The 25,000-nt window shown below is 46.0% G+C and overlaps 1 protein-coding gene across 1 annotated transcript in view; it reads left to right on the top strand.

Moving 5' to 3' along the window:
* The first annotated feature begins 5,078 nt into the window (after positions 1-5,078).
* The window catches only part of LOC110527386 (putative cationic amino acid transporter), a 25,524-nt gene continuing 5,602 nt past the window's right edge, over positions 5,079-25,000 (top strand). Inside the window, exons 1-6 of the mRNA XM_036952088.2 lie at positions 5,079-5,286; positions 10,398-10,559; positions 10,642-10,757; positions 10,946-11,131; positions 11,220-11,456; positions 23,552-23,769. Coding sequence (XP_036807983.2) covers positions 10,643-10,757; positions 10,946-11,131; positions 11,220-11,456; positions 23,552-23,769 — 756 coding nt within the window. The 5' untranslated portion in view covers positions 5,079-5,286; positions 10,398-10,559; position 10,642. The remainder of the gene's footprint in view (positions 5,287-10,397; positions 10,560-10,641; positions 10,758-10,945; positions 11,132-11,219; positions 11,457-23,551; positions 23,770-25,000) is intronic.

Raw genomic sequence — 25,000 nt, 5'->3', positions numbered from 1 at the left:
AACTTGAAGCTCTCAACCTGCTCCACTACAGCCCAGTCGATGAGAATGGGGGCATGCTCGGTCCTCCTTTTCCTGTAATCCACAATCATCTCCTTTATCTTGATCACGTTGAGGCAAAGGTTGTTATCCTGGCACCACAAGGCCAGGTCTCTGACCTTCTCCCTAAAGGCTGTCTCATCGTTGTCGGTGATCAGGCCTACCCCAGTTGTGTCATCGGCAAACTTAATGATGGTGTTGGAGTCGTGCTTGGCCATGCAGTCATGAGTGAACAGGGAGTACAGGAGGGGACTGAGCATGCACCTCTGAGGGGCCCCCGTGTTGAGGATCAGCATGGCAGATGTGTTGTTACCTACCCTTTGCACCTTGGGGTAAGGAAGTCCAGTATCCAGTTGCAGAGGGAGGTGTTTAGTCCTAGGGCTCTTAGCTTAGTGATGAGCTTTGAGGGCACTATGGTGTTAAATGCTGAGCTGTAGTTAATGAATAGCATTCTCACGTAGGTGTTCCTTTTGTCCAGGTGGGAAAGGGCAGTATGGAGTGCAATAGAGATTGCATCATCTGTGGATTTGTTGGGGAAGTATGTAAATTGGAGTGGTTCTAGGGTTTCTGGGATAATGGTGTTAATGTGAGCCATGACCAGCCTTTCAAAGCACTTCATGGCTACAGACGTGCCATGCGATAGTCATTTAGGCAGGTTACCTTGGTGTTCTTGGATACAGGTACTATGGTGGTCAGCTTGAAACATGTTGGTATTACTGACTCAGTCAGGGACAGGTTGAAAATGTCAATGAAGACACTTGCCAGTTGGTCAGGGAATGCTATGAGTACACGTCCTGGTAATCTGTCTGGCCCTGTAGCCTTGTGAATGTTGACCTGTTTAAAGCTCTTACTCACAGCGGCTAGAGAGAGAGTGATCAGCTGATGCTCTCATGTATGCTTCAGTGTTGCTTGCCTCGAAGCGAGCATAGATGTAAGTTAGCTTGTCTGGTAGGCTCGTCTCACTGGGAAGCTCGCGGCTGTTCTTCCCTTTGTAGTCTGTAATAGTTTGCAAGCCCTGCCACATCCGACAAGCGTCAGAGCCTGTGTAGTACGATTCAATCTTAGTCCTGTATTGACGCTTTGCCAGTTTCATGGTTCGTCGGAGGCATAGCGGGATTTCTTATAAGCGTCCGGGTTAGAGTCCCGCTCCTTGAAAGCGGCAGCTCTACCCCTTAGCTCAGTGTGGATGTTGCCTGTAATCCATGGCTTCTGGTTGGGGTATGTACGTACTGTCACTGTAGTGACGACGTCGTTGATGCACTTATTGATGAAGCCAGTGACTTATGTGGTGTACTCCTCAATGCCATCGGAAGAATCCCAGAACATATTCCAGTCTGTGCTAGAAAAACAGTCCTGTAGCTTAGCATCTGCGTCATCTGACCACTTCTTTATTGACCGAGTCACTAGTGCTTCCTGCTTTTTGTAAGCAGGAATCAGGAAGATAGAATTATGGTCAGATTTACCTAATGAAAGGTGAGGGAGAGCTTTGTACGCATCGCTGTGTGTGGAGTAAAGGTGGCCTACAGTTTTTTTTCACTCTGGTTGCACATTTAACATGCTGGTAGAAAAAAGGATTTAAGTTTCCCTGCATTAAAGGCCCCGGCCACTAGGAGCGCCTCTTCTGGATGAGCGTTTTCCTGTTTGCTTATAGCCTTATGTTGCTCATTGAGTGCTGTCTTAATGCCAGCATCAGTTAGTCATGGTAAATAGACAGCTACGAAAAATATAGATGAAAACTCTCTTGGTAAATAGTGTGGTCTACAGCTTATCCTGAGATACTCTACCTCAGGCGGGGAAAATCTTGTGACTTGCTTAATATTAGATTTTGTGCACCAGCTGTTGTTTACAAATATACACAGACCGCCACCTCTTGTCTTACCAGAGGCGGCTGTTCTATCAGTGCAAACCCCGACATCTGTATGTTATCCACTTCGTCGTTCAGCCACGACTCTGTTGACACATAAGATATTACAGTTTTTAATGTCCCGTTGGTAAGATATTCATGACCGTAGCTCGTCTATTTTGTTATCGAATGATTGTACGTTGGCTAATAGGACTGATGGTAGAGGCGGATTACCTATTTGCCATCGGATCTTTACAATGCACCCCGACCTACATCCCCGATATCTCCATCTCTTTCCCATGCAAATCACAGGGGAAAAAATGTCGTCCAATACGAGGTGAGTAATCGCTGTCCTGATATTTAGACGCTCTTTTCGGTCATAAGAGACGGTGGCAGAAACATTATGTACAAAAGAAGTCACAAATAACGCAACAAAAACACACACAATAGCGCAACTGGTTAGGAGACCGTAAAACAGCAGCCATCTCCTCCTGCGCCGTTCAGTTGCATTACTAAGTCTGCCCCTGTGAGCTAACACAAGATCTTTGTCCTGTCAGCATAATACATGATCTTAGTCCTGGGAGCTAACACAAGCTCCTAGTCCTGGTAGCTAGCACATGATCTTAGTCCTAGCAGCTAACACAAGCTCCTAGTCCTGGGAGCTAACACAATATTGTATTCCTGGGAGCTATAACACAAGCTCCTAGTCCTGGGAGCTAACACAAGTCTTGAGGCATTTAATACAAGTGTAGTTCACTGAAACCCCTCCACTACAATGGCAGACAGTAGAGATTGTGAATATTTAATATTCCCACATGTTATCTGACCAAGACAGAGGAGATGAGATTCTAATGGAAGTGAGTTGTGATAGGGAGTGAATCTGCTCTGTGTGTGTGTGTGTGTGTGTGTGTGTGTGTGTGTGTGTGTGTGTGTGTGTGTGTGTGTGTGTGTGTGTGTGGGTGTGTGGGTGTGTGTGTGTGAAGTAGGGGTCACTCTCACCCCTCGGTTGTGTGACTTCATCGCTCTGCAGCGTGGGATTCTGGGTAGTGGGCACGGAAGTCTGACATTGCCCTTCTCTCTGAGTGACTCATCTCTCTCACACACACACACACACACACACACGCACACACACACACACACACACACGCACACACACAATATAACATGGATACATACTGTATCTATGGGGGGGGTTACAAATGTACAATGCTAAGAGTGGCCTTGTAGAGGGGCACTTCCTCTGGTACAGTTCAATCCATCTTAGGGCCATGGCCACTCATACTGTATTAAATACCAGCGTGACTGTTAATGTGAATATATTCAATTAAACAACTATTTCGTACTCTTTCTCTGCTACTGTATGACTCATTTCCTAGTATTTTTCTCACTTCCCCTATCAGGTTGTTACTACTGCTGCTGTATACTGTATACTGTATGGTTTGAAACTGAACATAATATTTTCAACTTAAAATACAGTTATTATACTGTAATAATGACCAGCATTATACACAGTTAAAAACATAGAAATAAATAAATAAATAAATCAAGGCATGAAAGGTCAGAGTGAAATGAATGAATCTCCACTTAATATCCAAAATAAAACATCATCATGGCTGCCTGTCTCATGTGTGAAGTGAACACATACAATACACCCACTAGACGTTTTTCATCAGAGATCATATGATTATTCAGATTGATTCAAACTATGACAGATCATCAGTCTATGAACTCTATGAGCTTGGAGAGGTACTTCTCACCATCTTCCCTGTTGGTTTGTTTGTGGCCTCTCTCTCTCTCTCTCTCTCTGACTCTGTCCCTCCGTGGGTATCATACACCCTCTAGACCAGGGATGGGAAACTTTGATGGGGGCCGCAATGGCTCTTGGGTCATCCTACCAACATCCACACTCACACATGCGATCAGAGCCACAAGTTTGCTTGACATCACATTTTTTTGTTACACTTTTACTGTCAGTGAGTGCCATATAGCAAGTGGAAAACTGTTGATGCACAAATAAGTTTGGAAATTGCACCTTGTGTATTCCACATTTTTACCCCCGGCTCCTATGCCCATGTATAGCATGATTACTAGTGCCAGGAGTTGTGAACTGACCATAAAATACAGATACATCATGACTATCTCAACTGTTACAGTAGGTCACAGGCATAGTAGCCTAGCTAGCCAACCCTGACTTTAGCCTGCTTATAACCATGTTGTCTCGGCTATCTGCATTACAATGCTTTAAAAAAAAACTCTAGAAACTCTAAATTGTAGTGATTTTTCAGTGGAAATGTCACCGCTGAATATCAGGTCACTTTTTATACTAGGAGTGATGGTTGTTGGAACTTGTTGCTGCAGCTCCCACAGGTCATTTCCCCCACACATTCCATCTCCTTGTGCAGCCATAGCAATTACTGGCCAAATGAAAGAGCCTCAAGCAGAAGATGTGGGAAACAACGACATTACTTCACATGATAGGCCTATTATATGGCAATTTATGGGTAAATGTTACCCGACCAGACCGAACAAAAAAACATAAACATTGTTTGAAATCATCTATAGGCTATAGATAGCAGTGGAGGCTGGTGGGGGGAGATGTAGGAGGACGGGCTCATTGTATTGGCTGGAATGGAATTATTGGAACCGCATCAAACACATCAAACCTATGAAAACTACATGTTTAACTCCGTTCCATTAATTCAATTCCAGCTATTACAATGAGCCCATCCTCCTATAGCTCCTCCCACCAGCCTCCGCTGATCGATAGATCATCTATCTACCTTGCAAGCTATTTAGACTACTTAAAGTCAGCTAAACAGGAACAAATGAAGATGGCCCACAGATTAGGGTTATTTTCCAGTAGGTCTACCTATTGAATTGTAAAATAGGCTAGTTTACAGCATAGCAGGCTACATGGGCCTAAAATAGGATCATATCAATTTGGTTAACGGTATCTCGGGCATCCTAAACAAGAGCTCTTAGAAATGATATAGCTAGCCTATGCCTCTCTCTGTTTATAGGCTATTGAACAGGACGAGCGGAGGAACCGGGACGCGCTTCAGAGTACGAAAGTGACGTCACGAAGTGCCATTCGGCTGTGGGAGGGGGAGGGGGTATATAACTAAATAATAGATTACTGGTCACGTGGTGTAAGCAGGCTTCTGAATGATTTAAAAGGCTCTCGCCTCCCACCGCCTCCTGGTGATGCGCGAGATGCTACTGCTGCTGAAGAGAGAAAAGGAGAAGAGAGAGAGGGAAGAGAAAGAGAGAGGAGAGAGAGGCAGAGAGAGCGAGAAAGGGCGAGCGAGAGAGGAGAGAGAGAGACTGCAACAGCAGCCGACATGGAGCTCGAGCCTTTCCGGGGGACGGCGATCATCCTCTAATCTGCCAGGGTCACGGTAGAATACGTAAGTGAATTTGTTTCTCATCCTTTCTCTCCATCTCTGTCCCACTCTCACTCTCCCTGTCTGTGTCGTCATGGTTTATGTGTGTGTGAAAATGGCGTATTTGACCCGCGGTATGTATGTGTGTCCTGCAGTTGATCGCGCAGTTGTTTGATGATAAAATGTTTAATTCTTGAGTCACACCTGCGTTGGGGGTGGGAGCTCGCATCCCGGTTGTAGCTGCAGTAGACACCAGGAGAGAGAGAGGAGAGGAAGATACGATTTGGTTATTACATTACCCGACATAAAGGTATTTGTTTATCAACAGCTAGAGTAAATGTTGAAATCTGCCTGATATCATCACGTAGTAGGCTACATCTCATCTGAACGCTATTTTATCATAGAAGGACCTTTAGATAGATATAAGGCTACCCTCTGCTGTGTGTGTGTGTGTGTGTGTGTGGTGTGTGTGTGTGTGTGCTTATCATCCGTTTTATAGCATCATGTCTGCGTGGGTAGGGTGCACGCCCATGTGCACGCCTATCCTCTGCAAGAATCAGGCTGTCTTTTTCTATAGATGATAGCGTGCGTGTGGAGGGGGGAGGGCATCTGAACTTGTGTTGTTGGGGAAACTCTCTTGGGAGCAGATTTGTTGGGAGGTACAGGATAGGGTAGGATAGGGTAGGGTTGGATAGGGTAAGGATAGGGTTGGATAGGGTAGGATAGGGTAAGGGTAGGGTAGGGTTGGATAAGGTAAGGATAGGATAGGGTTGGATAAGGATAGGGTAGGATAGGGTAGGGTGGGATAAGGATAGGGTAGGATAGGGTAAGGATAGGGTAGGGTTGGATAAGGTAAGGATAGGGTAGGATGGGGTAAGGGTAGGGTAGGATAGGGTAAGGATAGGGTAGGGTTGGATGAGGTAAGGATAGGGTCGGATAGGGTAGGGTTGGATAAGGGTAGGGTAAGGGTAGGGTAAGGAGAGGATAGGGTAGGGTAGGGTTGGATAAGGTAAGGATAGGGTAGGATAGGGTAGGGTTGGATAAGGTAAGGATAGGGTAGGGTTGGATAAGGTAAGGATAGGGTAGGATAGGGTAAGGATAGCATAGGGTAGGGTTGGATAAGGTAAGGATAGGGTAGGGTTGGATAAGGTAAGGATAGGGTAGGATAGGGTAAGGATAGCATAGGGTAGGGTTGGATAAGGTAAGGGTAGGGTGCGGGTAGGATAGGGTAGGATAGGGTAAGGCTCGGATAGGGTAGGATGGGGTAGGGTTGGATAAAGTAAGGATAGAGTTTGATAGGGTAGGGTAGGATTGGATAAGGTAAGGATAGGGTAGGGTAGGGTAGGGTAAGGTAGTTACTGTATATTATTGTGTTATAACTTTCCATCCTCTCTGGGTTTGAGCATGAAACAGATAGTAGAGAGAGAGAGGGATCAAAGGAGCTCTGTAACTGCAGTATTGTCATCAGAGCCTTCACACACATTCCTCTCTCTGTCTGAGAAGCCAAAAGCTGGAAACATTGATTTCAATTATTTAGGGCTGAGGTTTAAACACACACATGCACACACTGAGATGTTGAGACAGGTCTGTGTGTCAGAAAGCCTGGAGCCTGAGAACAAGCTCATCTCTATTTACATGTCATGAGAGTTCTCTATCTCTTTCTCTCGCTCTCTTCATCACCCATTCTTCCCCATGTTCCTTTTCTTCCTCTACCACTCTTCCTCATCCATTCCCCCGCTCTCTTCTCTCTCACTTCTTTACATCTCCCTCTGTCCCTCTCTCCCTTTCTCTCTCCTTCCATCTGTGTGGTGCTGGCCGTGGTGCTGAAAGCAGCAGTCATTAACAGGACTGGGTGGTTCAAGTCCTGAATGCTGATTGGTTGACAGCTGTGGTATATCAGACCGTATACCATGCGTATGACAATACATTTATTTTTACTGCTTTAATTTCGTTGGTGACCAGTTTATAATAGCAATAAGGCACCTCAGGGGTTTGTGGTATATGGCCATTATACCACGGCTAAGGGCTGTATCCAGGCACTCTGAGTTGCGTTGTGCCTAAGAACAGCACTTTGCCGTGGTGTACTGGCCATATACCCTATCCCCTCGGGCCTTATTGCTAAAATATGGTGTTGATGAAGTCTTGATAATAGGCATGTCTGTTATGTTGTATTAGTTTGGCTACATTCCTGTCATGACAAGGAAGATCACAAGGTGAGTTTAACCCTGATGGGGATACCAGTTCAATAATTCCCCTCCTGTCATGGCTAGATGTCACGGGGAGTAACATCAACTGCTCCCTATAAGCTTGTTTGTAATGGATTTAGATCAATCATTCTGTCAACAGGTGTGTGTTTGTATGTGTGTGTAATGTGTAATGATGAAACATCACTGAGCCACAGGTTGCAGCTGTGTGTGTGTGTTTGTGTGTTTGTGTGTGTTTGTGTTCCCTTATACTGTCTAAATGTTTGTTTGCGCAAAGTGCCCTTTTCTTGATTGCTTGATAGATTGTTGTGTGCGTGTGTGTGTGTGTGTGTGTGTGTGTGTGTATAGATGATCTCATAAACCTTGTTCTATTGCATGTGTGACTCACCCTCTCACAAGAACACACACAACCTGATTTGGTTTGTGAATGGCAGATAGCCTCACTGACGTCACAGAGTCTGTCTGTGCATAAAAGCTAGTACAATCACCTCCACACACACACACACACACACACACACACACACACACACACACACACACACACACACACACATGCACACGCACATGCACACACACCATCACAGAGCCATCTGCATCTCCGTCATCAGCAGCACACCCCCTACCAGACTACAGGCCACGTAGATATATAGAAAGATAGAGAGCGAGAGGAAGGGGGAATAAACTCTGGGCCCTAGTGATGTGTACAGCGTATTGGTGTGGTTACTAATCCTTTTAGATATGTGTCACAGTTTGGCAATATGGTTACTATAGTTATCAGATACAAGGCCATCCAAAGGAACACAGATTCAGAGGGACAGAGAGAGAGAGAGAGAGAGAGAGAGGTCAGAGGGGGGAGAGAGAAAGGAGAGAGAGAGGGGGAAAGAGGAGAGAGAGGGAGATGGAGGGCTGCGTTCCAGCTGTCTTTCCCACTCTCACTACACTCTTGAACTCAGCACTGGAGAGAGAAAGAGAGAGAGAGACTGAAAGAAAGGAAGAGAGAGAGAACCTTTCTCCTGAGTCAGGTCCTATACTCAATGATTACATACCCTCTCTCTGACTCTGACCTACTTAGAAGTCCAGTGGTTGCCATATCAGAACATTGCCGGTTGCCAGATTGGACTGAATCGGTTGCCAAATTGGACTGAATGAGGCTCTTATCTTTATTAAGGTACTGAGTTCCAGAAGCTGAATCAGGATTTGCGTTCTGTCAATCAGACAGAATGTTGGCTGGAACACACAGCTAACCACTCTCTTACAACAATGAATCATGCCCATTGATTGGCTGATTGAATAACAATAATTTATTATTATGGTGGATGACTAGGAAACCAGATGACAGACAGATGGATGGACAGGCATGCCAACAGGCAGACGGACGGACAGACAGACCGATCGAAAGACAGAGGATGGCTGGACATTGTAATGGGCTGTTTACACCTGTTCTTCTTTTTAGGGAGGACAGATCCTATTGCATTGTGTTTGAGATCAATACTGTGTCTGATGGGAACAGATGAGCTGTTTTATCAGTCTGCTGCTCATCCCTCCATCACCATCCCTCCTCTCTTATCCTTTATGTTCTATTATCCACACTCTGCAGGGACAATAGCCATACCCACCTCTCTCCTGTATTGTGCCTTGTTTGGTGGTTAAACTGAAACGCGCGCGCACAAACATACACACACACACACACACACACACACACACAACCACTGTGGTTAAACAGCTGGGTAATTGCAGGCCTCGTTTAAGTGGTTGATGGCTGAGAGGCGTGTGTGTGTAGTGTTCGATGATTGAGTAGTGCTCGATGATTGAGAGGTGCGTTGGCCCACTTTACATAAATGACTTCTCTTCCTGAGTGCAGACAGAGGGGGAATAATAGAGAAATAAACAGAGAAAGAGAAAGCTCATTGAAAGAGGGAAAGAGGTTGTCAGTAATAGCAGTCATCAGAGCAGGTTATTTTCCTACCCGGGACGCACATACTGACTGTGTATTAACTCCTGTTCACTTTAGACCAAATGGTTTTACTCAATCATCTTCTATGAGTGCAGTCGTTGACTGACTGGGCGGAGGACAAGGGGTTGATCGAAGGTTGAATCCTTGACTATGTCTCAAATAGAGCCCTGTTCCCTCTATAGGGCTCTACTTTTGACCAGTACTCTGGACTAAGTGCACTATGTCGGGAATAGGGTGCCATTTGGGACGTACCACCCTGTAATTATTTGTCTATGGCTGTAATTATATTGTGTGTGCTTGTGTGGGTCTGTAACAGAACAATGTGTTCTGTCAGATTGGGGGGAGTGGAGGAGTTGAGTCCTTACAGTCCATCAGCTCTGAGTTCATCTCAGGTCAGATCTAATCAGGAAGTGATGAGGACTCAGGAAGTTACAACACAACACAGTCATCTGGAACGCATGCAAGCACACACACACACATACACATACACACACACACATACACATACACACACACACACACACATACACGTACACATACACATACACACATACACATACACACACACATACACACACACATACACATACAGACGGATATGAACTGTCCTCTATGGCATGGTGTTATGAGATGGTTGCTATAACAACAGGTCTACAAGGACCAGCTGATAATTAGTTCTCTGTGTTCAGGTATAAACTCATTCTGGAACACACATCTCGCTGTGTGTATGTGTGTATGTGTGTGTGTGTATGTGTGTGTGTATGTGTGTGTGTGTGTGTATGTGTGTGTATGTGTGTGTGTGTGTGTGTATGTGTGTGTGTGTGTGTGTGTGTGTGTTTACAGTAAAGGATGGATAGCCAGCCATATCCAATGTGACTGTAACTGTCAAACAGCTGTGGACAAGACACAGACATGGTGTCATATGCTATCAGCTGTATTGTACTGTATGTGTAAAAACATGAGCATTTCTGTTACAGATTGACACCTGAGACAACAGAGAACACTTCTATATCACCATGAAGCACTGCTGACACCCCCCCTCACCTGACTACCAGAGAGAAGACACTTTCTTCCTCCCATACTCTCTCCCACTCAGCCCGTCTTCACAAGGATAAACGTTATTTACGAGAGTGGGAAAGGTGAACGCCGGAGGATAAAATAGAAAAAAAGCTAAAGCCCTCTCTTGACCCTTGACCTCTAACCACTGACCTGTGACCTCAGTATGTCAGGTCTGCGTGGTAAGCTGCAGCGTGTCCAGTGGCGGGCAGGATGGCACTCCTTCACCTCCAGAGTCCTCAGGACCAAACCAGTAGAGAGCATGTTGGACTCTGGGACAGGTAGGTGTTTACAGGGGGGTCTCTAGGGGCGTGAATGAAGGTGGGAATGTGTGTGTGTGTGTGTGTGTGTGTGTGGGGGGGGTTTGTGTGGGTATACAGTATGTGTAGATATGTGTGTGTGGGTTATATTAACGTGTGTTTTATGTTAAGGTGTGTGTTTGTATGCTAATGTAAGTGTGTGTGTACAGGTGGTACCGGCAGCCATGGCACCAAACTAGCGAGGGTGTTGTCCACGGTAGACCTAGTGTCACTAGGGGTGGGCAGCTGCGTTGGCACGGGAATGTACGTGGTCTCTGGGCTGGTTGCTAAGGAGATGGCCGGACCTGGCGTCATCGTCTCCTTCATCATCGCTGCTGTCGCCTCTATACTGTCAGGTAATGTCACACACACACACACACACACACACACACACACACACACACACACACACAGCTACGTGATATTTGTGCGTCTCCCCTTCAGGAGTGTGTTATGCTGAATTTGGGGTTCGCGTTCCCAAGACAACAGGCTCAGCCTACACCTACAGCTATGTGACAGTGGGGGAGTGTGTGGCCTTTTTCATTGGCTGGAACCTGATCCTGGAGTACCTGATTGGTACAGCCGCGGGGGCGTCGGCTCTCAGCAGCATGGCGGACTCACTGGCCAATAAAAGCATCTCTACGTTTATGACTACACACATCGGAACACTCAACGGCCTGGGTGAGTCTAGAGGGGGGAGGAGAGGGGAGGGAGGGGGTGGAGAAGGGAGGAGGGTGTGTGCTGTATATCTGTGTGGGTGTGTGTGGTGTTTCCAGTAGCTGTGACATAATCTTCCCTGAGACGTGGGCTGTGTCCAGCGTAGAAATGTAGTGCGTTGAACAGCCATGCCTTTCTGACAGTTAGAGTAATAATACAAGTCAGTAGGGTTCACCTTCCTGAATGTGAGCCTGACGTCTAGAGTGGCTAGCAGTATAGAAACAGACAGTGAAAGCTCATTCCTTAACATAACAGATGATCACTACTTTTTCTGTTTGTGGATTGTAGCGAGGGTTATGCCACAGTGTTGTGACAGTTGTGTGACAGCCTAGGAACTGTGAAAACAGACAGAGGGAGACAAAATCTCTCTGACAGGAAAAGGAAATGGTAACTTTCCAACCGCTGGCCATCTAGCCTGTCATCCATTCCCTCTTCTCACACACATGCACACATACATGCACGCATGCGCTCACACACACACACACACACACACACACACACACACACACACACACACACACACACACACATACATACACACACACACACACACACACACACACACACACACACACACATACACACACACACACACACACACACACACACACACTGTTGGCACGGTGCATGACTGTTGACTGTGTGTGTTCATGTGTGTTCTGCTGGTTCCGTTTTTGGTAATGGTGGGGCCCAGGTATCTAATGTAAGCTCTGTTACAGTAAACTATTATATAAGCCCTCGTGTGAACCATTTCAACTTTGAGCCTGTTTCTTCTGCTGTTTCTTATTTCTTATGAGGTCTGTAAAGCACTAAAGGCAATAGACACTAAAAAGTCTGCAGGTCCAGACAACCTGGGCCCCTACCTCTTAAAGATAGCAGCTGGTATTACAGTTTTTTTCGATTGCTAAACGACAGTGGGCACAACTGGAGTCACGTGTGCAAAACTCTAACTACAGTCTGCACTACCAACAGTCACCTGAGCTAAACAGTTCACATCACCTGCAAAACTCATTCCAAGCAACACAACTCTTAACACATGGCTCAAAACACGCTCAGTGCAGCCAAACACTATGCACAACCCTCACTGAGATAACACACACTGTCACTCAGAACACACTGAGAGTAAAAACACTAGCATCAAACACCAATACAGAAAATACAAACTTTTCATCTTTACAGTTTGAACAATTTCAGTGACTTCATACAAAGTAATATTTTCTTCAAAGAAAAGAGTGACATTCTTTCACATTATTTATTAAAATGTTTAGAACATAACAATTCTTTAAGGTAAATGAAAATTAGCAGTTTGCTTCAATAGTCCTTAGTAATTTACGGAATTACAGTAATGAGAAAAAAAGGTAGAAACTAAAAGTACATATTGTAATTCGAACAAATAATTGAGGGGCTAATCCTGCCTCTCTCTAGCATCAGGCCACAGGTTTTCTTCAACATCACATCTAATGTTTTCTCTTGCCATGCACCTGGGGAAGAACCTTCTGGAGTGCCTTATCCATCCCTGGCAGTCCTCTGGACTCGTGTCCTCACATCCGGCACGCATGGCTTCCAAAAGAGACATTTGGTCATGTGGGTGGTGACCAAACACTTTCCACCTCCAGGCAGAGAAAAACTCCTCTATTAGGTTGAGGAAGGGTGAATATGCAGGCAGGTACAAAACCATAAATCTGTGATGTGCTGCAAACCAATCTGTGACAGCTGCAGAGTGGTGAAAAGCAACGTTATCGCAAACTATGACAAAAACTTGGGGGTTTCTTACTGGCTCCCCCTGTTCTGCTGGCACTAGCTGAGCATAGAGCTGTTCTAGGAAAGCTATAAGCCTTTCTGTGTTGTATGGGCCAATGAGTGGTGTGTTGAGAAGCAAACCATCATTGGCCATTGCAGTACACATGGTGATATTTCCCCCCCTTTGGCCTGGAACCTCCACAGTGGCCCTTTGACCTATAACATTCCTTCCTCTGTGCCGTGTTTTGGCAAGGTTAAATCCAGCTTCATCGAAAAATACAAATGAATGTGGTCTTTCCAGTGCTTCCACCTCCATTACTCTCTGAAAAACAGTAATTGCACAGTTTTACTGTAGAAATGCTAGTGTTTTTTCTTTACTGTAAATATTTTGTATAGCTGTGTACGTAACCTCAGACGTCTTACCTGGACATATTGGTATCTTTGCTCTTTTACCCGTTCACTGTTTCTCTCGAACGGTACAGTGTATAACTGTTTCATTGTAACTTGGTGTTTCTTTAGGACTCGAGCAATAGTTGTTGTGCTGACAGAATTAACATTTTCAAATATATCATTATCAGCCAGCACTCTATCTTGAATCTCCCGCAGTTTTATTGCATTGTTGACAACAACCATGTCAACAATAGCATTTTCCTGCGCATCTGAAAATATTTTTCCTCTTCCCCCTGTTGGGGGCAGCCTTTGGGTCCTGTTGTAAAAATATATTTTACAGTCAAACTTACTGTAATATATATCTGTGTAAATATTCTATAATTGCAACACAAAATAGATTCCTGTAATGTTTTCATTTACTGTAAGGATGTAACTCTCACCTGTTTGCATGATGGAAAATTCGCATTACAGATGCCATTGTGGATCTTTGCAGATTGGGTTGCACCCTCAACCCTGCCTCTCTCAATGAGAGACCATGGTTCACGACATGGTCTATAAGTGTAGCCCTTATTTCATCTGAAATAACAGCTCTTTGTCTTCTTTGTCTTCCTCCACGCATCCGCCCTCTCCCTGCCACCCTTCTCCCTCCACGAACCCATCTTCCTTGTTCCATTTCCAAAATGAGTCTTTCTGAGCTCTACCTATATATACTGTAATATGTGTGTGTGTTCACTAACAAGTCTAAAACAAGACACCTGCTTAGCCTTTCAGCTGAAATTGCAATCAGCAGTGTTTGAAAGGCACAAGGCTGAAAATTATTCCGTTTTGAATGTGTGGTTCACAGTTTTGACAGCAGTGTGTTAGCATTTGAACAAAGTGCTATAAATCCACAGTGTTGTGCAGGTTGTGGTTAAAGTCATGGGATAAGTGTGTAGAGTTTTGAAAACTGTGTTCAAGCAATGAAAAACGAACTAGAGTTTGGTCCACATGAACTGCTGCTGTGCAGACTGTAGTTAGAGTTTTGCACATGTGACTCCAGTTGTGTCCACTGTCGTTTAGCAATCGAAAAAAACTGTATTACTGAACCTGTGGCTCACGTTTTCAACTTGAGTCTCTTGACCAATTCCATACCCACCATTTGGAGATCAGCTTATGTCCTCCCACTGCTAAAGGGTGGAGATCCCTCAGATCTAATAACTATCGCCCTGTCTCCCAACTCCCTATCCTGGCCAAAGTCTATGAATCCCTAGTGAACTCACAGTTCAAAAACGTCCTAATTGAAAAGAACATACTGAGTGGGGTTAGGACTGTGGCGGTCATGATATTTCGTCAGCCGGTGATTGTCAAGCAATAACTGTCAGTCTCATGGTAATTGACCATTAATTAACATGAACACATTTAGCATCTCCTGGCTTCCATACATTTTAAAAGTCTATTAAATCCATGTAATACAGCCTACACTTTCCACCATAATTTGCAAATAAATTCATAAAAAATCCTACAATGTGATTTTCTGGATTTTTTTTCTCATTTTGTCTGTGATAGTTGAAGTGTACATATGATGAAAATGACAGGCCTCTCTCATCTTTTTAAGTGGGAGAACTTGCACAATTGGTGGCTGACTAAATACTTTTTTGCCCCACTGTATGTCAGTTAGGCTCTACACCCCTTGTAAAGCGGATTAATGTGCTCCACTTTAGTTGTGATACAAACCTTACTAAAACATATAGGTTTATGGGCTAGACTTTGCGACTATGATTTGAACAAGTCACAAAAAAAAGGCATTGTTTCTTATACTGGGCGTCATCCACAAGTGATAATACAGTTGAAGTTGGAAGTTTACATACTCTTAGGTTGGAGTCAATAAAACTCCTTTTTCAACCACTCCACAAATTTCTTGTTAACAAACTATAGTTTTGGCAAGTCGGTTAGGACATCTACTTTGTGCATGACACAAGAAGTTCTTCCATCAATTGATTATAGACAGAATATTTTACTTAAAATTCACTGTATCACAATTCCAGTGGGTCAGAAGTTTACATACACTAAGTTGACTGTGCCTTTAAACAATTCCAGAAAATGATGTCATTGCTTTAGAAGCTTCTGATAGGCTAATTGACAACATTTGAGTCAATTGGAGGTGTAACCATGGCTGTATTTCAAGGCCTACCTTCAAACTCAATGCCTCTTTGCTTGACATCATGGGAAAATCAAAAGAAATCAGCCAAGACCTCAGAAAACAATTGTAGACCTCCACAAGTCTGGTTCTTCCTTTGGAGGAATTTCCAAACGCCTGAAGGTACCACGTTCATCTGTACAAACAGTAGTATGCCAGTATAAACACCATGGGACCATGCAGCCGTCATACCGCTCAGGAAGGAGACGCGTTCTGTCTCCTAGAGATGAATGTACTTTGGTGCGAAAAGTGCAAATCAATCCCAGAAAAACAGAAAAAGGACCTTGTGAAGATGCTGGAGGAAACAGGTACAAATGTATCTATATCCACAGTAAAACAAGTCCTATATCGACTTAACCTGAAAGGCCGCTCAGCAAGAAAGAAGCCACTTTTCCAAAACCACCATTAAAAAGCCAGACTACTGTTTGCAACTGCACATGAGGACAAAGATTGTACTTTTTGGAGAAATGTCCTCTGGTCTGATGAAGCAAAAATAGAACGGTTTGGCCATAATGACCATCGTTATGTTTGGAGGAAAAAGGGGGAGGCTTGCAAGCCGAAGAACACCATCCCAACTGTGAAGCATCATGTTGTGGAGGTGCTTTTGTCATGTATTGTCATGTTGTGTCTTGTTTCTGTCCGTTCTCTTCACCCTGTCTCCCCCTGCTGGTCGTTTTAGGTTACCTTTTCTCCCCCTCTTTTCCCCCAGCTGTTCCTTGTCTCCTCCTAACTACCTCGTCACCCCTTTTCCCACCTGTTCCCTTTTTTCCCTCTGATTAGTCCTCTATATCTCTCTCTGTTTTTGTTCCTGTCCTTGTCGGATTCTTGTTTGTGTTGTTCATGCCTGAACCAGACTATCGTCATGTTTGCTGCAACCTTGTCCTGTCCTGTCGGAACCTGCCGGTCCATCTGAGCCTACGTTTGTTTTCTTATTAAAGAAGCTCTGTTTACGTTAGTTCGCTTTTGGGTCCTCATTCACGCACCGTAACAGAAGAATCCGACCAAGAATGGACCCAGCGACTTCGGATCCTCTCCACTCAGCCGTCGAGATCCAGGGAGCGATGCTAGGCAGACACGAGCAGGAATTGTCTGCTGCTCGACATGCCGTTGAGACCCTGGCCACCCAAGTCTCCAACCTCACAGAACAGGTTCACCATCTCCGCCTCGATCCACCGGCCACTTCCAGGGCTTTCGAATCTCCGGAGCCCAGAATCAATAACCCGCCGTGTTACTCTGGGGAGCCCACTGAATGCCGCTCGTTCCTCACCCAGTGTGATATTGTGTTTTCTCTCCAGCCCAACACTTACGCCAGGAGCACTGCTCGTGTCGCCTACGTCATATCTCTCCTTACTGGACGGGCTCGTGAGTGGGGCACGGCAATCTGGGAGGCAAGGGCTGAGTGTACTAACCAGTATCAGGACTTTAAGGAGGAGATGATACGGGTTTTTGATCGATCTGTTTTTGGGGAGGAGGCTTCCAGGGCCCTGTCTTCCCTATGTCAAGGTAATCGATCCATAACAGACTACTCTATTGAGTTTCGCACTCTTGCTGCCTCCAGTGGCTGGAACGAGCCGGCTTTGCTCGCTCGTTTTCTGGAGGGTCTCCGCGCAGAGGTAAAGGATGAGATTCTCTCCCGGGAGGTTCCTTCCAGCGTGGATTCCTTGATTGAACTCGCTATTCGCATTGAGCGACGGGTTGATCTTCGTCACTGAGCTCGTGGAAAGGAGCTCGCGTTCTCCGTTGCCCCCCTCTCCGCATCACTACCATCTTCCTCTGCCGGCTCGGGAGCTGAGCCTATGCAGCTGGGAGGTATCCGCATCTCGACTAAGGAGAGGGAACGGAGAATCACCAACCGCCTCTGTCTCTATTGCGGTTCTGCTGGTCATTTTGTCACTTCATGTCCAGTAAAAGCCAGAGCTCATCAGTAAGCGGAGGGCTACTGGTGAGCGCTACTACTCCTGTCTCTCCTTCAAGATCCTGCACTACCTTGTCGGTCCATCTACGCTGGACTGGTTCGTCAGCTTCCTGCAGTGCCTTAATAGACTCTGGGGCGGAGGGCTGTTTTATGGACGAGACCTGGGCTCGGGAACATGACATTCCTCTCAGACAGTTAAGGGAGTCCACGGCCTTGTTCGCCCTGGATGGTAGCCCTCTCCCCAGGATTCAGCGTGAGACGCTACCTTTAACCCTCACTGTTTCTGGTAATCATAGCGAAACCATCTCTTTTTTAATTTTTCGTTCACCTTTTACACCTGTTGTTTTGGGCCATCCCTGGCTAGTTTGTCATAATCCTTCCATTAATTGGTCTAGTAATTCTATCCTCTCCTGGAACGTCTCTTGTCATGTGAAATGTTTAATGTCTGCTATCCCTCCTGTTTCCTCTGTCTCTTCTTCACAGGAGGAGCCTGGTGATTTGACAGGGGTGCCGGAGGAATATCAGGATCTGCGCACGGTGTTCAGTCGGTCCAGGGCCACCTCTCTTCCTCCACACCGGTCGTATGATTGTAGTATTGATCTCCTTCCGGGAACCACTCCCCCCCGGGGTAGACTATACTCTCTGTCGGCTCCCGAACGTAAGGCTCTCGAAGATTATTTGTCTGTAGCTCTTGCCGCCGGTACCATAGTCCCCTCCTCCTCTCCCGCCGGAGCGGGGTTCTTTTTTGTTAAGAAGAAGGACGGGTCCCTGCGCCCCTGCATAGATTATCGAGGGCTGAATGACATAACAGTGAAGAATCGTAATCCGCTTCCTCTTATGTCTTCAGCCTTCGAGATCCTGCAGGGAGCCAGGTTTTTCACTAAGTTGGAACTTCGTAACGCTTACCATCTCGTGCGCATCAGGGAGGGGGACGAGTGGAAGACGGCGTTTAACACTCCGTTAGGGCACTTTGAATACCGGGTTCTTCCTTTCGGCCTCGCTAACGCTCCAGCTGTCTTTCAGGCATTAGTCAATGATGTCCTGAGAGACATGCTGAACATCTTTGTTTTCGTTTACCTTGACGACATCCTGATTTTTTCACCGTCACTCCAGATTCATGTTCAGCACGTTCGACGTGTCCTCCAGCGCCTTTTAGAGAATTGTATTTTTGTGAAGGCTGAGAAGTGCTCTTTTCATGCCTCCTCCGTCACATTTCTCGGTTCTGTTATTTCCGCTGAAGGCATTAAGATGGATCCCGCTAAGGTCCAAGCTGTCATTGATTGGCCCGCCCCTAAGTCACGCGTCGAGCTGCAGCGCTTTCTCGGCTTCGCGAACTTCTATCGTCGTTTCATCCGTAATTTCGGTCAGGTGGCAGCTCCTCTCACAGCCCTTACTTCTGTCAAGACGTGCTTTAAGTGGTCCGTTTCCGCCCAGGGAGCTTTTGATCTCCTCAAGAATCGTTTTACATCCGCACCTATCCTTGTTACACCTGACGTCACTAGACAGTTCGTTGTCGAGGTTGACGCGTCAGAGGTGGGCGTGGGAGCCATTCTTTCTCAGCGCTCCCTCTCTGACGACAAGGTCCACCCTTGCGCGTATTTTTCTCATCGCCTGTCGCCGTCGGAACGTAACTATGATGTGGGAAACCGCGAACTGCTCGCCATCCGCTTAGCCCTAGGCGAATGGCGACAGTGGTTGGAGGGGGCGACCGTTCCTTTTGTCGTTTGGACTGACCATAGGAACCTTGAGTACATCCGTTCTGCCAAACGACTTAATGCGCGTCAGGCGCGCTGGGCGCTGTTTTTCGCTCGTTTCGAGTTCGTGATTTCTTATCGTCCGGGCTCTAAGAACACCAAGCCTGATGCTTTATCTCGTCTCTTCAGTTCTTCAGTAGCCTCCACTGACCCCGAGGGGATTCTCCCTGAGGGGCGTGTTGTCGGGTTGACTGTCTGGGGAATTGAGAGGCAGGTAAAGCAAGCACTCACTCAAACTCCGTCGCCGCGCGCTTGTCCTAGGAACCTTCTTTTCGTTCCCGTTCCTACTCGTCTGGCCGTTCTTCAGTGGGCTCACTCTGCCAAGTTAGCCGGCCACCCTGGCGTTCGGGGTACGCTTGCTTCCATTCGCCAGCGTTTTTGGTGGCCCACCCGGGAGCATGACACGCGTCGCTTCGTGGCTGCTTGTTCGGTCTGCGCGCAGACTAAGTCCGGTAACTCCCCTCCTGCCGGCCGTCTCAGGCCGCTTCCCATTCCCTCTCGACCGTGGTCTCACATCGCCTTAGATTTTGTCACCGGACTGCCTTCGTCAGCGGGGAAGACTGTTATTCTTACGGTTGTCGACAGGTTCTCTAAGGCGGCTCATTTTATTCCCCTTGCTAAGCTTCCTTCTGCTAAAGAGACGGCACAAATCATCATCGAGAATGTTTTCAGAATTCATGGCCTTCCGTCAGACGTCGTTTCGGACAGAGGTCCGCAATTCACGTCTCAATTTTGGAGGGAGTTTTGCCGTTTGATTGGGGCTTCCGTCAGTCTCTCTTCCGGCTTTCACCCCCAGTCTAACGGTCAAGCAGAACGGGCCAATCAGACTATTGGTCGCATCTTACGCAGTCTTTCTTTTCGCAACCCTGCGTCTTGGTCAGAACAGCTCCCCTGGGCAGAATACGCCCACAACTCGCTTCCTTCGTCTGCGACCGGGCTATCTCCTTTTCAGAGTAGCCTCGGGTACCAGCCTCCGCTGTTCTCATCTCAGTTCGCAGAGTCCAGCGTCCCCTCCGCTCAGGCTTTTGTCCAACGTTGCGAGCGCACCTGGAAGAGGGTCAGGTCTGCACTTTGCCGTTATAGGACGCAGACTGTGAGGGCTGCTAATAAGCGTAGAACTAAGAGTCCTAGATATTGTCGCGGTCAGAGAGTTTGGCTCTCCACTCAGAACCTTCCCCTTAAGACGGCTTCTCGCAAGTTGACCCCGCGGTTCATTGATCCGTTCCGTATTTCTCAGGTCATTAATCCTGTCGCAGTTCGACTTCTTCTTCCGCGATACCTTCGTCGCGTCCACCCGGTCTTCCATGTCTCCTGTATCAAGCCCGTTCTTCGCGCCCCCGCTCGTCTTCCCCCCCCCCCCCCCCATCCTTGTCGAGGGCGCACCCATCTACAGGGTCCGTAGGATTTTGGACATGCGTCCTCGGGGCCGTGGTCATCAGTACCTAGTAGATTGGGAGGGGTACGGTCCTGAGGAGAGGAGTTGGGTTCCCTCTCGGGACGTGCTGGACCGTGCGCTGATCGAGGATTTCCTCCGTTGCCGCCAGGTTTCCTCCTCGAGTGCGCCAGGAGGCGCTCGGTGAGTGCGGGGGTACTGTCATGTATTGTCATGTTGTGTCTTGTTTCTGTCCGTTCTCTTCACCCTGTCTCCCCCTGCTGGTCGTTTTAGGTTACCTTTTCTCCCCCTCTTTTCCCCCAGCTGTTCCTTGTCTCCTCCTAACTACCTCGTCACCCCTTTTCCCACCTGTTCCCTTTTTTCCCTCTGATTAGTCCTCTATATCTCTCTCTGTTTTTGTTCCTGTCCTTGTCGGATTCTTGTTTGTGTTGTTCATGCCTGAACCAGACTATCGTCATGTTTGCTGCAACCTTGTCCTGTCCTGTCGGAACCTGCCGGTCCATCTGAGCCTACGTTTGTTTTCTTATTAAAGAAGCTCTGTTTACGTTAGTTCGCTTTTGGGTCCTCATTCACGCACCGTAACAGCTTTGCTGCAGGAGGGACTGGTGCACTTCACAAAATAGATGGCGTCTTGAGGAATGAAATTATGTGGATATATGAAAGCAATATCTCAAGACATCAGTCAGGAAGTTAAAGCTTGGTTGCAAATGGGTCTTCCAAATGGACAATGACCCCAAGCATACTTCTAAAGTTGTGGCAAAATGGCTGAAGGACAACAAAATCAAGATATTAGAGTGGCCATCACAAAGCCCTGACCTCAATCCTATAGAAAATTTCCTATAGAAAATGTGTGGGCAGAACTAAAAAAGCGTGTGCGAGCAAGGAGGCCTACAAACCTGACTCAGTTACACCAGCTCTGTCAGGAGGAATGGGCCAAAATTCACCCAACTTATTGTGGGAAGCTTGTGGAGGGCTACCTTAAACGTTTGACGCAAGTTAAACAATTGAAAGCTACCAAATAGTAATTGAGTGCATGTAAACTTCTGACCCACTGGGAATGTGATGAAAGAAATAAAAGCTGAAATAAATCATTCTCTCTACTATCATTCTGACATTTCACATTCTTAAAATAAATTGGTGATCCTAACTGACCTAAAACATGGAATTCTTACTCGGATTAAATGTCAGGAATTGTGAAAGTTTAAATGTATTTGGCTAAGGTGTATGTTAACTTCCGACTTCAACTATATATAATTCACAAGTGATAGGCTAATTTTGCCACCCATCAGACTTTTCTTGATTTAATATTGTCTTTACATATACTAAATAATATATGTGTGACATTTGTTTTGCTTTAGAATGGACCATTATCATGCACCTGTATCGAAACAGGGGCAGCGGGAAAAAAATATATGTCAAATATGCACTTATATAGTGAATGGAGGACGCCGTGGTTTATTTTCATGCCAGCCAGGTAGGCTATACTCCTGTTGTAAAGAGAAGCAATGTGCTTAATATTAGGAAAGTTGAGAAATAAATATAGTAGGCCTAGCCTATAGAAAGCTGATGGGATCCTCCTCTTTTTAATAGAAGCCATCCCTCTGTTTTCTCACACAATTGCATAGCCTATAGAAATGCAACATGACCTCTCATGAAGTGTTTGATTAGATTTTCGAATACATTTACATTAATGTCAGAGTGATTAGAGGGACAATAGAGTGCTGAGTACTAGGCAGTTAGCAAGTTTGGTAGGCTACTGAAGAACAGCAGCATCAGAGCTTGGAGAAGCCTAATTACCCTGACTAAACAGTCATGTGGAATTTGACTGCCTTCATGACTCGTGACCGCCGGTGTGGCGGTAATACGGTCACCGTAACAGCCCTAAGAGGGGTTCAGTCTGGCTTTAGATTGGGGCACAGCACTACAAATGCAGCTATAGAAGTGGCAAATTGCCTCATAAATGCACTTGATAAAATGCAGCATTGTGCTGCTCTGTTTATTGATATATCAAAGGCATTTGATTCAGTTGACCATGTTGCTAGCTAGACTCAGTAACATTGGTCTCAGTGAAGGGGCAGTAAATTGGTTTAGGAACTATCTTTCTGGTAGAACACAATATGTATGTACTGACAATCACAAGTCTATCTTTCTTGAGATGAATATGTGCCCCAGGGTTCCAGTCTACAATCCATGCTTCATCTAGATATGTTAGTGCCACTGAATTCATTTACATTTTTTATGGGAGACTCTGTTACAGAGGAGTGTAAATGCTTATTTTAAATCTGGATCATGTTGTTGTATTGTATTGTATTGTTGTATGTTTTAATCATGTAATGTATTGATTGTTGCTGCCTTCTTGGCCAGGTCTCCCTTGAAAAGGAGTCTCTGGGTCTGAATGGGCTTTTCCTGGTTAAATAAAGGTTAAATAAAAAATGTATGTTTACCTCCCGGTGTGGTGTGTATCTCCCTCCCTCCCTCCCTCCCTCAACTACTTCTTTGCATCCCTCGCCCTCTGCTCCCCCTCCCTCCCTCTCCCTCTCCCCATCCCTCTCTCCCTCGTTCTCCCCTTTGCTCCAACTCGCTCTCTCCGTCCCTCCCTCCTCCCCTCCCTCTCTCCCTTCCTCTCCCCTCTGCTCCCCCTCACTCTTTCCCTCCCTCCCTCCCTCCTCCTCTCCCTCCACTCCCCTCTAGGTAAAGGAGAGCAGTCGTACCCAGACCTTCTGGCCCTGCTGATAGCAGTGATAGTGACAGTGATCGTGGCCCTGGGGGTGAAGAACTCAGTAGGGTTTAATAATGTGTTGAATGTGATCAACCTGATGGTGTGGGTCTTCATGATGGTGGCCGGACTCTTCTTCGTTAACGGACACAACTGGGACGATGGAAGGTTCTTACCCTTCGGGTGGTCAGGGGTGAGACACACAAACAGACGTGTATACAGTGCCTTGCGAAAGTATTCGGCCCCCTTGAACTTTACGACCTTTTGCCACATTTCAGGCTTCAAACATAAAGATATAAAACTGTATTTTTTTGTGAAGAATCAACAACAAGTGGGACACAATCACGAAGTGGAACGACATTTATTGGATATTTCAAACTTTTTTAACAAATCAAAAACTGAAAAATTGGGCGTGCAAAATTATTCAGCCCCCTTAAGTTAATACTTTGTAGCGACACCTTTTGCTGCGATTACAGCTGTAAGTCGCTTGGGGTATGTCTCTATCAGTTTTGCACATCGAGAGACTGACATTTTTTCCCATTCCTCCTTGCAAAACAGCTCGAGCTCAGTGAGGTTGGATGGAGAGCATTTGTGAACAGCAGTTTTCAGTTCTTTCCACAGATTCTCGATTGGATTCAGGTCTGGACTTTGACTTGGCCATTCTAACACCTGGATATGTTTATTTTTGAACCATTCCATTGTAGATTTTGCTTTATGTTTTGGATCATTGTCTTGTTGGAAGACAAATCTCCGTCCCAGTCTCAGGTCTTTTGCAGACTCCATCAGGTTTTCTTCCAGAATGGTCCTGTATTTGGCTCCATCCATCTTCCCATCAATTTTAACCATCTTCCCTGTCCCTGCTGAAGAAAAGCAGGCCCAAACCATGATGCTGCCACCACCATGTTTGACAGTGGGGATGGTGTGTTCAGCTGTGTTGCTTTTACGCCAAACATAACGTTTTGCATTGTTGCCAAAAAGTTCAATTTTGGTTTCATCTGACCAGAGCACCTTCTTCCACATGTTTGGTGTGTCTCCCAGGTGGCTTGTGGCAAACTTTAAACAACACTTTTTATGGATATCTTTAAGAAATGGCTTTCTTCTTGCCACTCTTCCATAAAGGCCAGATTTGTGCAATATATGACTGATTGTTGTCCTATGGACAGAGTCTCCCACCTCAACTGTAGATCTCTGCAGTTCATCCAGAGTGATCATGGGCCTCTTGGCTGCATCTCTGATCAGTCTTCTCCTTGTATGAGCTGAAAGTTTAGAGGGACGGCCAGGTCTTGGTAGATTTGCAGTGGTCTGATACTCCTTCCATTTCAATATTATCGCTTGCACAGTGCTCCTTGGGATGTTTAAAGCTTGGGAAATCTTTTTGTATCCAAATCCGGCTTTAAACTTCTTCACAACAGTATCTCGGACCT

Source organism: Oncorhynchus mykiss, chromosome 18 (assembly GCF_057628025.1).
Source record: "Oncorhynchus mykiss isolate SJ-2025 chromosome 18, ASM5762802v1, whole genome shotgun sequence".
In the NCBI taxonomy this organism is placed as follows: Eukaryota; Metazoa; Chordata; class Actinopteri; order Salmoniformes; family Salmonidae; genus Oncorhynchus; species Oncorhynchus mykiss.
The sequence above is the reverse complement of the archived record's forward strand: the minus strand, read 5'-3'. Positions and strand labels throughout refer to the sequence as shown.